General features: G+C 34.1%; 1 protein-coding gene across 11 annotated transcripts in view; it reads right to left on the reverse strand.

Moving 5' to 3' along the window:
- PPFIA2 (PPFI scaffold protein A2) overlaps nucleotides 1-14084 on the reverse strand; it is a 502390-nt gene that overhangs the window by 109586 nt on the left and 378720 nt on the right. For all 11 annotated transcript variants that reach the window (XM_086398878.1, XM_086398877.1, XM_086398875.1 and 8 more), the window contains 3 exons: nucleotides 7544-7690; nucleotides 6332-6466; nucleotides 88-171 (listed from right to left, as the gene is read on the reverse strand). In XM_086398878.1, the coding sequence (XP_086255004.1) occupies nucleotides 88-171; nucleotides 6332-6466; nucleotides 7544-7690 (366 nt within the window). The remainder of the gene's footprint in view (nucleotides 1-87; nucleotides 172-6331; nucleotides 6467-7543; nucleotides 7691-14084) is intronic.

Genomic DNA, 14084 nt, shown 5'->3' on the forward strand with positions numbered 1-14084 from the left:
CATAATCAAGAAAGGCATTCATTTCTTATATGTAGAGTATAAATCCATAAACTGAGGCTTGAGAGGGATGGCTGTTAAAATACATACTCTTTGAAGTTCTTGATTTTTCTCTTCCAGTTGACCTTCGAGATGCCTCATCCGTTCTTCAATGTTTCCATGTCTTTCTTCAGCCTGTTAAGAAATATGAAGAATGCATCTGACACGTAAGATGTGGTTAAGACTTTTCCTCTAAATAAACTGAAATAAAATGTAAAGCAAGCTACTACCAACTGCAAATGTAGTTTTCAAAAAATAAACTTTCTTTCAACAGGCAGCTGAACAGCATTGCTTGAAATGTGTCAGCTACAAAGGCCTGTCACATCCAAGCATCAGCAAAACATTGGAGTTATTTATGAGCAATGAGATCAGCCAAATGTAACATGCAGACTGTGCATGGTTTGAACACAAACCTGCCATTGTCCAATCTTAAGCTCCTGAAGCACTCAACTGCACAGATGGTCGATTATCAATAAACAAAAAGTAACAAAATTTTTAGAAATGAAAAGAAAAAATTAGATGGATTCTATTTAGCGATAGAAAGTAAAGTCCAGTAGGACTACCTTCCTACGTATGGAGATCATTTCTTGTAGTTTAGCTTCCATAACATATTGATAATCATCAGATGAGGTAGAAGAGGTTGGATCAGACTAACAAGTCAAGGAAAAGGAGAGGGACAAAATTGAAAAATCAGAACTAAAGACACTGACACTGAACAGAACATAGCACAGAATGCTTAAAAGAAAAGTGTGACAGCAAATTTAATACTTTAATAGACAGAATTTTATGTGGAAAGAACTACACTGATATTTGGTGAACATGATGCAGTTGATGGTTGTAAGTGAAAAACAATGATATGCTCAAATAAAAAGCTACCAACCTAAGGTATGAAAGGTTAGTGATGGCTGGCGATGAACGATTACTACAGAACGAATTAAAGCAACTCTGAGAGTCATGTAATCGTTGGAATTATGGGAAACCAAACACTAGAATATGTTTCTGATACACTGTCATAAGTTTTGTGTTTTGGTTTGTTATATTACTTAAAAATCATGGAAACAGTGTACCTCAATGTTGAGGAGTAGGCCAAGGCAATGATCTCAGGTGAAATAAATTTGGAACAGTATTTATTATAAACCCAACTCTGTAGAAATCAGAGAAGAAGCTAAGCTATGGGGTTAATTAATAATTGGAGTATTCTCCAATTCAAGCAGGATTGAGTTTCCTCAGCAACAGTGGCAAACTTACAAAATGACTTCTGGTCTCTGAATACACACTATGGTTGTAGGTGTAAAACCTTAGCATCTACTCTTAGACATAGCCTTAATTTGACATTTTAAATGAAAACGATTAAAAGTCCTCAAATTACCAAAGGGATAGTAGTGCCGTGAGGACAAGAATACTTATGGTGAACTTTCCTGAAAGACACAAGGGGCCATTCCAAAACCGATTCTGCGTTGATTTGTTGCTATGGAAACTAAAGAGTGCCCTAAAGTGAAAAGGCGGGACAGTGCCTTTGTGAGGCACTTAATGTTTGCCCCGTCACAAGGTTAGTTACATGTCTTGGAGGTGAATGTCAGGTAACCACAGATGCAGTGTTCAACACATGACATTGCTGATAGCTGAATTGTATTAGTATGTTATGCACAGATTACATGTAAAGTTACATCAACATTTTAATCATAATTACAAGTTAAATGATCACAACAGCCAAAGTACCTTATATCAGTATAAACAATATTTAACTCCAGAGCATATTCTATTACATTTTATAAGTTCATTCTAAAACAGAGAAACTTACTTTATGCAAATATGAGACTATATATAAATATGTCATGCAGTACCTGAAAAGAAATAGTAACCTATTCATGTATTGGTTCATATGCATATGTACTATTTTATCCAACAAATTCCAACTTAATCTATAAAATGAACATTTAACATTTAACTAATCGGCTTATGTGAATTATAATTCAACATTTATATTTTATAAGATTTTCCTTCTGATATTTTTATTTCATAAATTGGCAAAGTAATGAAGAAAAAAGAAATAAACAATTTCTCTCCCCAAATCTCCAACCAGAAGCAATAAAGAATGCTACCATAGTCTTCAAATGCTACAAGACAATTTTATAATATTATTTAAAATTTATAATTCAATTATTAATACTGTATATAGGTCAAAATATTACTGAAATGATATACTTTAAATTCTTAAACAGATCTGTAATCTCTCAAAATTAAATTTTAACAAGTAATGTTATGACAATTAGTCAGGTGATTGATTCAAGGTAGTCAAAGCATGAACATTTCTATTTGCAAAACTGTTCACTCCAATATACAAGTAGAGTTAGTATATCTTTCCAAGGTCCTTAAAACTGCTACTGTTTACATCTTAACGACTGAAAACACACCAAACACTGTGAAACTCCACTTCAGAGATTAAACAAGAATTCTGTCACTATTTTGTTGATATTTTTAAGTCACTATTTTGTTCATATTTTTTATTGGTACTAAAAACGGATGAAATACCTTATGAAATTCAAGATGAATTATGTCCTTGCTGAGGGAATATGCATTTTAATTAAAAAAGTAAACATCATAAATCAAAAGATTGGGAGCCCAAAATGTTTATTAGTTGTGTATTCACTCACCGAAGCCAAATTTTTCATTTTATCCCTAGCCACCAGCATTCAAATCTTTTGACTTTCTGAAAGCCTTAACTGAGCTTTAGCTACCTATTTTTACACATAAGCCCACATACATACATACATACACACCACCAGCAGAAGAAAAGGTTGTCTTATCAACAAAAAGGTAAATTCAGACATCATCTCTAAACAAGCACTGGATAAATGTGCAAGCACTACTGATTTATGTTCATCTGAACCCGAGGAAGACTGCAATTTAAGGAAATGATGTAAATGCTAGAGTCACGCAAAAACAGTCTGCAATTTTATGACTCCTTGATGGGATATAGGGCGTATAGTGGTTTCACTCTCTAATGTGACAAGACAATTTTCAAATAAGCTAAAGTTTTAGAAAAAATTACAGGAAAAAATGGTTTTGAGAAGAAGGGGAATATATTTGGAAATGGAGAAGGAATTAAAATTAAAGAGAGGAGGGCCAAAGAGAATAAAAAATACATAGCAGATAATAAAAGAAAAAATACATATAGACCAAATAAAATACATGAAAGGTTGTTAATAAAATCATTCAAAACATAGGATAGGGAGTCTAGATTTAAATTAAGCATACATCATAAATTAGTGAGAAGTCAAAAATATTATGAAGTAGAAAAAGACTACGGAGGTCAATAACAGTAAGGTTTCAAAAACAAACAGGTATGGAAACAATGAACTAAAGCTGGTTTTAGAGACAGTCCCTTTAGGTCTTGAGAACAGAAGATTAAAAAATGCTTAAAAATTATTTTAGCCATCAAACTTGGGAGAGCAAATGAAAGACTGAAAGACTGATCTTCAAATGTTATAAAAAGGTTACAAGCAGAGGGAGTAAATTGAAAACAAAATCTCAGGACCGGAGGAGCGTGAATAATGAATTAAATATGGCCATCTGAAAACTATATATCTGAAATAATCTGTTGATACACAGCCAGTCAGTAGAGAAAACAGCAAAAAGGACAAGCAGCGTGAATTCTAGCAGCTTCACACATTTTAAGAGAGATAAAACTGCTCAAAAGGGAGGAAACCAAAAGGTCTAGATGAAGTAGAATTTTAGTAATGTATTATTGGAGAGGTTCTGGGTGAAGTCGCTCAGTCGTGTCTGACTCTTTGCAACCCCGTGGACTGTAGCCCACCAGGCTCCTCTGTCCATGGGATTCTCCAGGCAAGAATACTGGAGTGGGTTGCCATTTCTTTCTCCAGGGGATCTTCCTGACCTAGGGATCGAACCCAGGTCTCCCGCATTGCAGGCAGATGCTTTAACCTCTGAGCCATCTGGGAAGCCCAAAGTATTAATAGGTAGGAGTAAACGGAGGAAATTTCCAGGCAATAGTACTGGAGTGGGTTGCCATTTTCTTCTTCAGCGGATCTTTCCGACCCAGGGATGGAACCCAGGTCTCCCGCATTGTAGACAGATGCTTTATCATCTGAGCCACCAGGGAAGTCCAATAAACTGAGGAAGTACTTTGGGTGCATAAATGAATACAGGTATCAAATAGGATCCCAATACAATTAAATGGAGGGCGAGACAGATGAGATACCTACTTTAAGTTATTTTTAAATTCTAAATTAAGGATTCTTAGGGATATTTAATTAAAGCCTCATTTGTCAAGTATTATGTTTTAAATTACGCTTTATTCTCAATCAATCAGAGGTTAATTTGGGGCAAATTTGCTGAATTTTAAATTGTGATTTGGGGAGAGAGATTCCAGACGTTCTTGTATTTTACTCACACAGTATTGATGACTATTTTATACTAAAATATCACAAAAGTTACTTTTATTATTTAACCACTTGCCTAACTCCTTCTAAAATATTTCAATTCAATAAGATAACTATAAAAATCCTTTATATTCCTCAGATGAAAAGCCTAAGTATGCATATCTTAATCCATATTACAGTAATTTAAAATGTGCTTCCAAAAAAATAGAATACTACTAATCTGTTTGTACTTTTTATATAATTTCAAGAATATTTCTCAAATTAAATAAGTTTATATTTATTTTATATTGCAAAACCAATACAATATTGTAAAGTTAAAAAATAAAATAAAATTAAATTAAAAAAATAAAATAAAAATAAACCATCAAAAAAATAAATAAAATAAAATGTTAATTAAAAAAATAAAATAACAACAAGATAAAAAAAAAAAAAAGAAAGCATACATTTCTGAAACTGCCATAATGGTTTATGGTACTCTGATCTGTGACTATAGAAGGATCCACATTTTATCACCCTAATCAGACAAAAGTTCTATTCAGCTAGTTAGTCCAGTAACTCTACCGACACCCAACTATTCCAATACTTTCTACTCTGTCAACTGTTTTCCTTTCTCTATCTGATTAACTACCCTATTTGAATGAACAGGCATCAGTTTACTGTTTCTTTCTAACCATGTGCTTCTTCTGAAAGCAACAATGTGTGCCTACTTTTACTTTGCTGCATCAGTTGTTTTGGATAATCCCTAACATCAGAGTTTATCATTTGCAGTTCATATATCTATCTGAGCTATTTACTACAATGGCGTGAAAAAAAGCTTCCATGACCTAGGAGCCTGGCGGGCTACAGTCCATGGGGTTGCAGAGTCAAGACATGACTGAGTGACTAACACTTTCACTTTTCACCAACAATGTTTAAACATCTAAAACGTGTATACCTTTTTGAATTGATATTAATATTCAAACATGCTTTTAGTGACAAAATCTGGACCTTTATTCTAGTGACATGCATATACACTTTGAAGCAATTGTCATTTCCATTTAACCGTGAAAGGTAAGAGCAGTCATTTGGGCTTCCCTGGTGGCTCAGCTGGTAAAGAATCCACCTGCAATGCAGGAGACCTGGGTTCAATCCCAGGGTTGGGAAGATCCCCTGGAGAAGGGAAAGGCTACCCACTCCAGTATTCTGGCCTGGAGAATTCCATGGGCTATTCCATGGGGTTGCAAAGAGTCAGACATGACAGAGCAACTTTCACTTTCACTTTACAACATTATAATGGTTGCTAAGTTCTAAAGTAAGCAAATTGCAGAATTTTACGTCCATAATGGAGCAGTTAATTCTGAACATTCTTCAGAATATTATCGATTTTATTGGTTCAGAAGAAATTTCAACTATTAAAATCACTTTCTCTATTTAATACCTTTAGATTTTATGGCTCTACAAATCTAATTTTCAACTTCTAACAAATTTTTTTCATACTGTAATCAGAAAGAAATCAACTGCTTATGATACTTCCTGCATTTTTAAAACTATACAATTTATATTAAGCTTACTAAATTATTATGTCTCATGTATATCCATGTTAAAATCATTATGTTTTTATATTTGGTGATTATTCTTATGTACAAATATTACCATGGAAAATTAGCTATAAGAACATGAAACTTTGTTTTTGCTAATGTTTAAATAGGCAAAGAAATAATCATATTCATTTATCAATCATTCATTTCAACATAAATAAGATATATGTAATATAAAAGGTCATCTAAACAACAGACCAATATAATATAAACTCCATAAAGCCTGAAGAACATCTTTATAGATTCCATCTCGATTACTAGTCATTTCTAAAAGTATTAATATATCTAGATTGACCAATTGTTTTATTGTAGTACCTTTGTCAGGGCTGCAATTCTCTGAGCCAATTCAGCCTCTACTTCAGGTAAGGTCTCAGCTTTTCTCATAGTTTGCTGCAACTTTTGCTCAGCCAGCTCAAGACGCTCTTGTAACTGTCTATTCTTCTCTTCCATCTGAACCAGGGATGAAGAAAGAGACACTTGAATTGTCACAGTTAGGATAGCAAACACCAGTCACTAGGGGCTGTGGGCTTCAGCCTTTATCCTAGAGTTAAAATCAGCTACTACTACCACTTGTTTTCATATATTGCTTATCAATATGCCTTAATAAATTTAGCACATAAAAAATGAAAACCTTTTACCAACAACAGCAAAAAGGAATGAAGTTAATAGTGAGAATTAACTTGGACAAATGAGACACAACTTAGTACTCAAACCTCAAATGCACCATAATATCAATTGACTGAAAATCTTAACAATAGCTAGAGTAGGAGAGGGAACGGATCACAGTGATTGAGAGTTCAGGCTCTAGAGATGAAGTTGGCTAACTTTTTCTGCTAAAGACCAGATAGTAAATACTCCAGGCTCTGTGTATCAGAAAGTCTCTAATTCAACTATTCAATTCTACTATTGTAGCACAAAAGCAGTCAGAGATGATGATTAAATGAATGGGTATGGTTATGTTTTGATAAAACTATACTTGTAAAACAGAGCCATAGTTTTGGCATGTGGGCTATAGTTTGCCCATTCCTTCTCCAGAGCCGGATAGACCTAGGCTTCCATTATTGACTCTGCAATTACTGTACTTGTGACCCTGGGAAGGCAGTCATGTTCTCTGAACCTGAGTTTCCTCTGTATAATAAATGTACTTATTTTACTCTCAGTAAAATAATTGTATAATAATTATTATCCTTTACACTATAATAATTGTACTTACAGGTGGTGGTTGGATTTAAGTGAGGTTTTATATATATATATATATATATATATATATATATATACACACATATATATATATATAGGTTACCACAGTTTCTGGTTCATGTCCAGATCCAAAGTAAATATTAATCATAATTTTTAAGACAAATTTCTAGATTATATACTGAAAATCACATCTATTTAGTTAGTTTGATTCTAAATTGCAGAGAATAATTTATTGCTAAGGAATACCATAGTTTACGTACTCCATGCTTTGTGAGCATGGTGAGAACACATACAGACCAGAACGAAACCAAGGTGGAGATACTGAACCTGCCGTAGGATGGCCTCTTTATTTGCTAATTCATTCTCTAGTTTGTCATTCATGTCATGTATGGAGGTAGATTCTCTCTGAGCACTGAGGTAACGCTTCTCAAGGGTCGTGATTCTTTCTTCCATGTCTTCCTTCTGAGCCATAGCCTAAAATGAAAATAATTTAAAAATCAAATCAGATTCTCAGTTTGTGTATTATCTTATTATCATTTAAATAAAATAGTAAGATATTAAAAAAAAAACTATTGCTTCCTTGAGGTAAATTTCATTCTTTTCTTTTCATAAAAGGGATGCAGGATCTCATATGTATTTTCTCAGCTTATCTGTCAGAATTCTTGCATCTTGGGTTAGCAAAAAGCATTGTCTCTTTGAGAATGCAACAAAGTACATTTAAAATCTACCTACTGCACAACTGGTATTCTTAGAAAAGAAGCGGCAGAAAAATTAGCTCGTTATACAGTAGAGATAAGTACAAATATGGATAGAGTTACAAACCATAAAATTAGCACAATGGTACCTGCAGTTCCAAATTGCATAGGAATTTTCAAATGACGATAATAAATATCATCAGTATCCTTATCTTCATGTATAAGTAAGAATAACTCAGTGGTTAAAACAGGGCAAAAATGAAATAAAAAGTAAACTTGAGTCACACAAATGAATTGACAAATTTACTTTGGAACTTAACCATTTCCCTTGTTTAATTGGAATATGTTATTTTTCAATTAAAAAAGAATTTAGAGACTTCAACAAACACAGATCTCTAGGGGAAAAATCAACTATTGGTGCAAAAGGAGCAATAATTCTAAATATTATATTATAAATATAATATTAAATATTACATTAAGCAATACTTTTAAACCATATAATTCACAGATAACATGGACATAATTTTATCTTCCAAAGAGCCTAGATGAGAATTTATTAATAGGCAGATAACCTACTTCTTTGAGCTATTGGGGAAAATCGGCTCCAGAAGTGAACACCTTGGGCTTGGTGTGGTTTTCTGATAATTCGGAAAACGCTTTTACATGTTGGTGGTTTAGCCTCTAAGTTGTGTCTGACCCTTGCGACCCTATGGACTGTAGCCTGTCAGGCTCCTCTGTCCATGGAATTCTCTAGGCAAGAAAGCTGGAGTGGGTTGCCATTTCCTTCTCCATTTTTGTATAAAAAGCCTAAAACTGAGGAGATGGCGGTAGCTTCCATATATTACTATCAAGGTCTCTTTAATCACTTGTTCCCAACCAGTCTCTTTTACTCTCCTACAGGCAGAATCAATCCTGCCACACCCACAGAAGAGATAAATTCTATTCCTATTTTCCAAGAGAAATAGAAGCCCTTAAATGGACAGCCTTTTAGCATCCTGAACTTCCCTCACCAGCATCTGGAAATTTAACCACATCCACACATCCTTAACTTCTACCTTTCACTTTAGAACAGCTGTTGTGCCTTCCCTCAAAGTTTACTCATTATATGTATTCTGGCTTTATGCTTTTTCTACTGTAGAGATCTTGATCACTTTTTTCTCTTGAATTTTCAAGCTGATAGTAGAGGTAAATCTCAAAACAATAGCTGAAAGAATGAAACAGGCTTATAAAAGTTTTGTATGTATAAAAGTTTTATACATTAAAGGTGGAGGGCAGAGGAAAAAGAGATGATTCAAAGAAAATAAAAATAAAAAAGATAAATCATTTGCTTTACCACTGTCCATAACTGAATTGAAACTATGAAACCGAACTGTTGGAGAGGATGGGAAGATTCACCATAGCTTTAAAATTAAGTAAGCAAATTAATTTATCAGGTAATTAATAAAATCCTAGAGAAACAGAAAGCTGTTCAAAAGAAAATATTATTAAAAACCACTCCTCGGATCATTTGTGGAAACTGTTTATATAGTCATAATAATGATGAACATAATAAAGAGTCAGACATGACTGAGCACACACACACACATTCACACAATAACAACACTGAATGTAATTTTGAGATGAGTATAGTGGAAGGCTGGATGGAAGAGAAAGGAAGTGAAAGGAACAAAACAGATAAAATCCGCATATGAGACTGTTCTATACATCAGTGTCTCTTTTGCTGTCTCGTACACAGGGTTATTGTTATCATCTTTCTAAATTCCATATATATGCATTAGTATACTGTATTGGTGTTTTTCTTTCTGGCTTACTTCACTCTGTATAATAGGCTCCAGTTTCATCCACCTCATTAGAACTGATTCAAATGTATTCTTTTTAATGGCTGAGTAATACTCCATTGTGTATATGTACCACAGCTTTCTTATCCATTCATCTGCTGATGGACATCTAGGTTGCTTCCGTGTCCTGGCTATTATAAACAGTGCTGTGATGAACATTGGGGTACACGTGTCTCTTTCCCTTCTGGTTTCCTCAGTGTGTATGCCCAGCAGTGGGATTGCTGGATCGTAAGGCAGTTCTGTTTCCAGTTTTTTAAGGAATCTCCACACTGTTCTCCATAGTGGCTGTACTAGTTTGCATTCCCACCAACAGTGTAAGAGGGTTCCCTTTTCTCCACACCCTCTCCAGCATTTATTATTTGTAGACTTTTGGATCGCAGCCATTCTGACTGGTGTGAAATGGTACCTCATAGTGGTTTTGATTTGCATTTCTCTGATAATGAGTGATGTTGAGCATCTTTTCATGTGTTTGTTAGCCATCTGTATGTCTTCTTTGGAGAAATGTCTATTTAGTTCTTTGACCCATTTTTTGATTGAGGGAGAGGGTGGGAAGATTTGGGAGAATGGCATTGAAACATGTAAAATATCATGTATGAAACGAGATGCCAGTCCAGGTTCGATGCACGATACTGGATGCTTGGGGCTAGTGCACTGGGACGACCCAGAGGGATGGTATGGGGAGGGAGGAGGGAGGAGGGTTCAGGATGGGGAACACATGTATACCTGTGGCAGATTCATTTTGATATTTGGCAAAACTAATACAATTATGTAAAGTTTAAAAATAAAATTAAATTAAAAAAAAATCCTCATATGATAGCAAGACATAGTCAAAGTGAAAGTTGGTCAGTCGTGCCGACTCTCTGTGACCCCATGAACTACAGAGTTCATGGAATTCTCCAGAGCAGTATACTGGAATGGATAGCCTTTCCCTTCCCCAGGGATCTTCCCAACTCAGGGTTCAAACCCAGGTCTTCTGCATTGCAGGTGGATTCTTTACCAGCTGAGCCACAAGGGAAGCCCAAGAATACTGGAGTGGGTACTCTATCTCTTCTCCAGCGGATCTTCCCAACCCAGGAATCAAACCGGGGTCTCCTGCATTGCAGGCGGATTCTTTACCAACTGAGCTATGAGGGAAGCTCATACACATTTCTTAAATCATATCAATTTATACACAGAAAGGTTTTATTTTATTAACTAACAGTGTTAGTTTTATAATTAAAGTTGTTGAAAGGAATTATTTTATTGTTAAAGTATACAACTCTTCTAGACCTCACAAAAAACATATGCCAAACTGTTGGCATTTTTTTTTAAACAAATTAACACAAATGTAACCATGTGAATAATACTTCAACATCAGTTGCTATTTCTAAGTAACAAACATATTTTTAGAGAAATAAATTCATTTATATGGCGCTTCTTTTACAAGCATGCTTTCATGATACATAAAAACATGTTTTTTAATTTCATTTTCAATAAAATGTCTGTTCTTTTGGGAATTCTTTTAGTAATAGCAAAATCCTCAACCCTATCACCCACTAGTCCAAATAATTTTTAAGCTTATCAAAAAGCAATACAATTGTTTGCTAAAACTACTTATGTTAAAAATACCCTTCATATCCAAAGTCAAATTTATTTAAGCCAGTATCTCATATTGGAAAATTGCACTTTATCACACTAAACTGGTATAAAGGAAGTTACAACTGACATAGGGCTTTTTAAGCTCATCGAAAAAAAAGACTTCAGTGAAAGTTTCCTTTCAGAAAGTTGGTTCTTTTTAAAGCAAAGAACTTTTAAATTGTAAGAACTGGTTTTATGATCATATCAAAACTGTTTTCTATACCTGTTTTAAATTAATAGGATTTTCACCCACTCTAGTTTAGAAATTACATGCCTCAAATATAAAATATAGCTCTTTAGTACTGTCTTCAATAAATATCACTTAACGCAGGCAGTTATATAAGACTAGAAGCAGTTCTGGAGAAGGCAATGGCACCCCGCTCCAGTACTCTTGCCTGGAGAATCCCATGGACAGAGGAGCCTGTTGGGCTGCAGTCCATGGGGTCGCTAAGAGTTGGACACGACTGAGCGACTTCCCTTTCACTTTTCACTTTCATGCATTGGAGAAGGAAATGGCAACCCACTCCAGTGTTCTTGCCTGGAGTATCCCAGGGATGGTGGAGCCTGATGGGCTGCCGTCTGTGGGGTCTCACAGAGTCGGACACGACTGAAGTGACTTAGCATAGCATAGAAGCAGTTCTAGAGGACAACGGCACTCCTCTGAAAACTTGTCTGCCTGTAGAAGCTATAAAGCTGCAATAGAATCTCAGACCCCAACTTCACTCCTAGGGAATGTCCACACCCAGAAGGAAGGAACGAAAGGTAAGCGATCACAACCATATCCAAAGCAGAAGTGCAACAGCATGTCTTCCTTCCTGTAGAATATGGCAAAATGATTTTTTCTTTTGTTTTCAAATCAAAAGGCACTTAAAGGTTTCTGTTAGATCTCCTTTCTTTCATTGCTACTACTACTACTAGTAACACTTCTTTTTTAAATGCAGCCTTTGAAGGGCATGAACCAGGTCTCAAAGTACTTTAAATACCTCTCACAGAAGGCTTTAAGACTTTACGACTTGTCAAACAACAATTAATATAAAGGTAACATTTTTTTGGCTCAGAAAGTCTCAGAGCATTTCAGTCTTTAAAACCACAGCTGATAATTTTCTTAGACATCTAGGTTAAGTTTAAATAAGAGAGAAATACCGAAAGTAATGGCTAAAAGGATTGAAATTAGGCTTTGTTGCCTTCTTTGACTACCTTAATCCTACTGAACTTCAAGACCAAATTAACACCTCCTTGGTTATTTATGTTTATACTAATGTTCAAAAGTGTGAAAATTAATCCATCAATTTGTCAAAAATTATCCAAATTATTTTTTTCAACAGTATATACACTTCCCTAGATCATAGCCATCCAAACAGAAGCTACAATTTAAAAAACTTTTCCTTAAAATTTAGACTTACTCTATTTTCTATATTTTTTAGTCCAACGATGGTAGGGTTTTCAGAGTATTCCTTCAGAGTGCCTACAATTATTAATCATATTGTTATATATCGTAGTGTTAATTTTGTTTTCATTCAGAACTCTGGGAATATTATGTCAATTTTGTAGCCCAAGAAAAAATTCTAAACCTAGTTTACATATATAAATGTCTTGCAAAATTCAGTTAAATGCATACATGTGCTTCTTCAGAATGTGACTATGAAGTAGCATATACTTGCTTTTAATCCTAGTTTTTGATACTTATTAGCTCTGCTTTAGGTACACATTGCTTAATTTTTCTATGTGTCATCTTCTTTTTCTTAAAATTTGGACTTTGGTTGGGATATTAATACCTACTACGTAACACTGTCGTGATATAATATTGTAAGTGCTTTGCATGATGTCCTGTATATAATACACACTCAGTAAATGCTAGCTTCTTTTTTATTATCATGTACCATACCCACTCAATAAATAATAGCTTTTTGTTATTATTTATGTATTATTTTTATTACTATTATGCCTACAATTATTAATAGCTAATCTGACTATGACATATGTTATGTGTAAGAGTCATTGGATGGGACTTCGGTATTTCACTTTTATTTCAATGATTCATATAGGAGATTCAATTTATAACTACAGGCTGTGTTGCCAAAAATAAATTTTGAATTTACAAGTTGGAGAAATATCTTTTCCTTGTGTATTACTAAGAAATTCTAAGCAAGAAAGTTTTTCCTAGTTCCTAAAAACTTCAGCCTAAAAAAGGGAGAAAACTGCATAATTAATTTTCTCTTGACTTGAAGGTTATAGACTATATTTTATTATAACAAATAAATGTAATTCTATAATAACTTAGAGTTACTAAAGTGAAAAAATATAACTCCATGTTTCAGATAACAGAAAAGATTAAATTATATGTAGTCATTCATACAATCACTTAGGGAACATTCAAAGAGCTCTTAAGAAGTTAGAGTGATGAGCTGTTTTTATTCACAAAATAAAATATAACTGAAATACTTCACAGAAAATTTTAACTCTTTACTTAGCAATATGTTTAATGAGGTATTACTATTACTCATTACTACTAACTAGTAGCCTTTTTTAAAGAGTGGAGAGGTAATTCAGTCTCTGTCATGAGACTGACTATATTTTCTAGTGTGAGTCCTGTGCAAAGCTTCAACCAAGCCCCTACTCTAACAGGCCACAGTCAATTTAAGGAGCACTTAAGATGAAACTTAAAAATTAATTTTGAATAGATTTATTTCTTGACAAAGAATATTTGCTAAAATATAG

The sequence above is a fragment of the Bos grunniens genome, chromosome 5, assembly GCF_055505025.1.
Source record: "Bos grunniens cultivar Pamir isolate PY7600 chromosome 5, Bosgru_T2T1.0, whole genome shotgun sequence".
Lineage (NCBI taxonomy): Eukaryota > Metazoa > Chordata > Mammalia > Artiodactyla > Bovidae > Bos > Bos grunniens.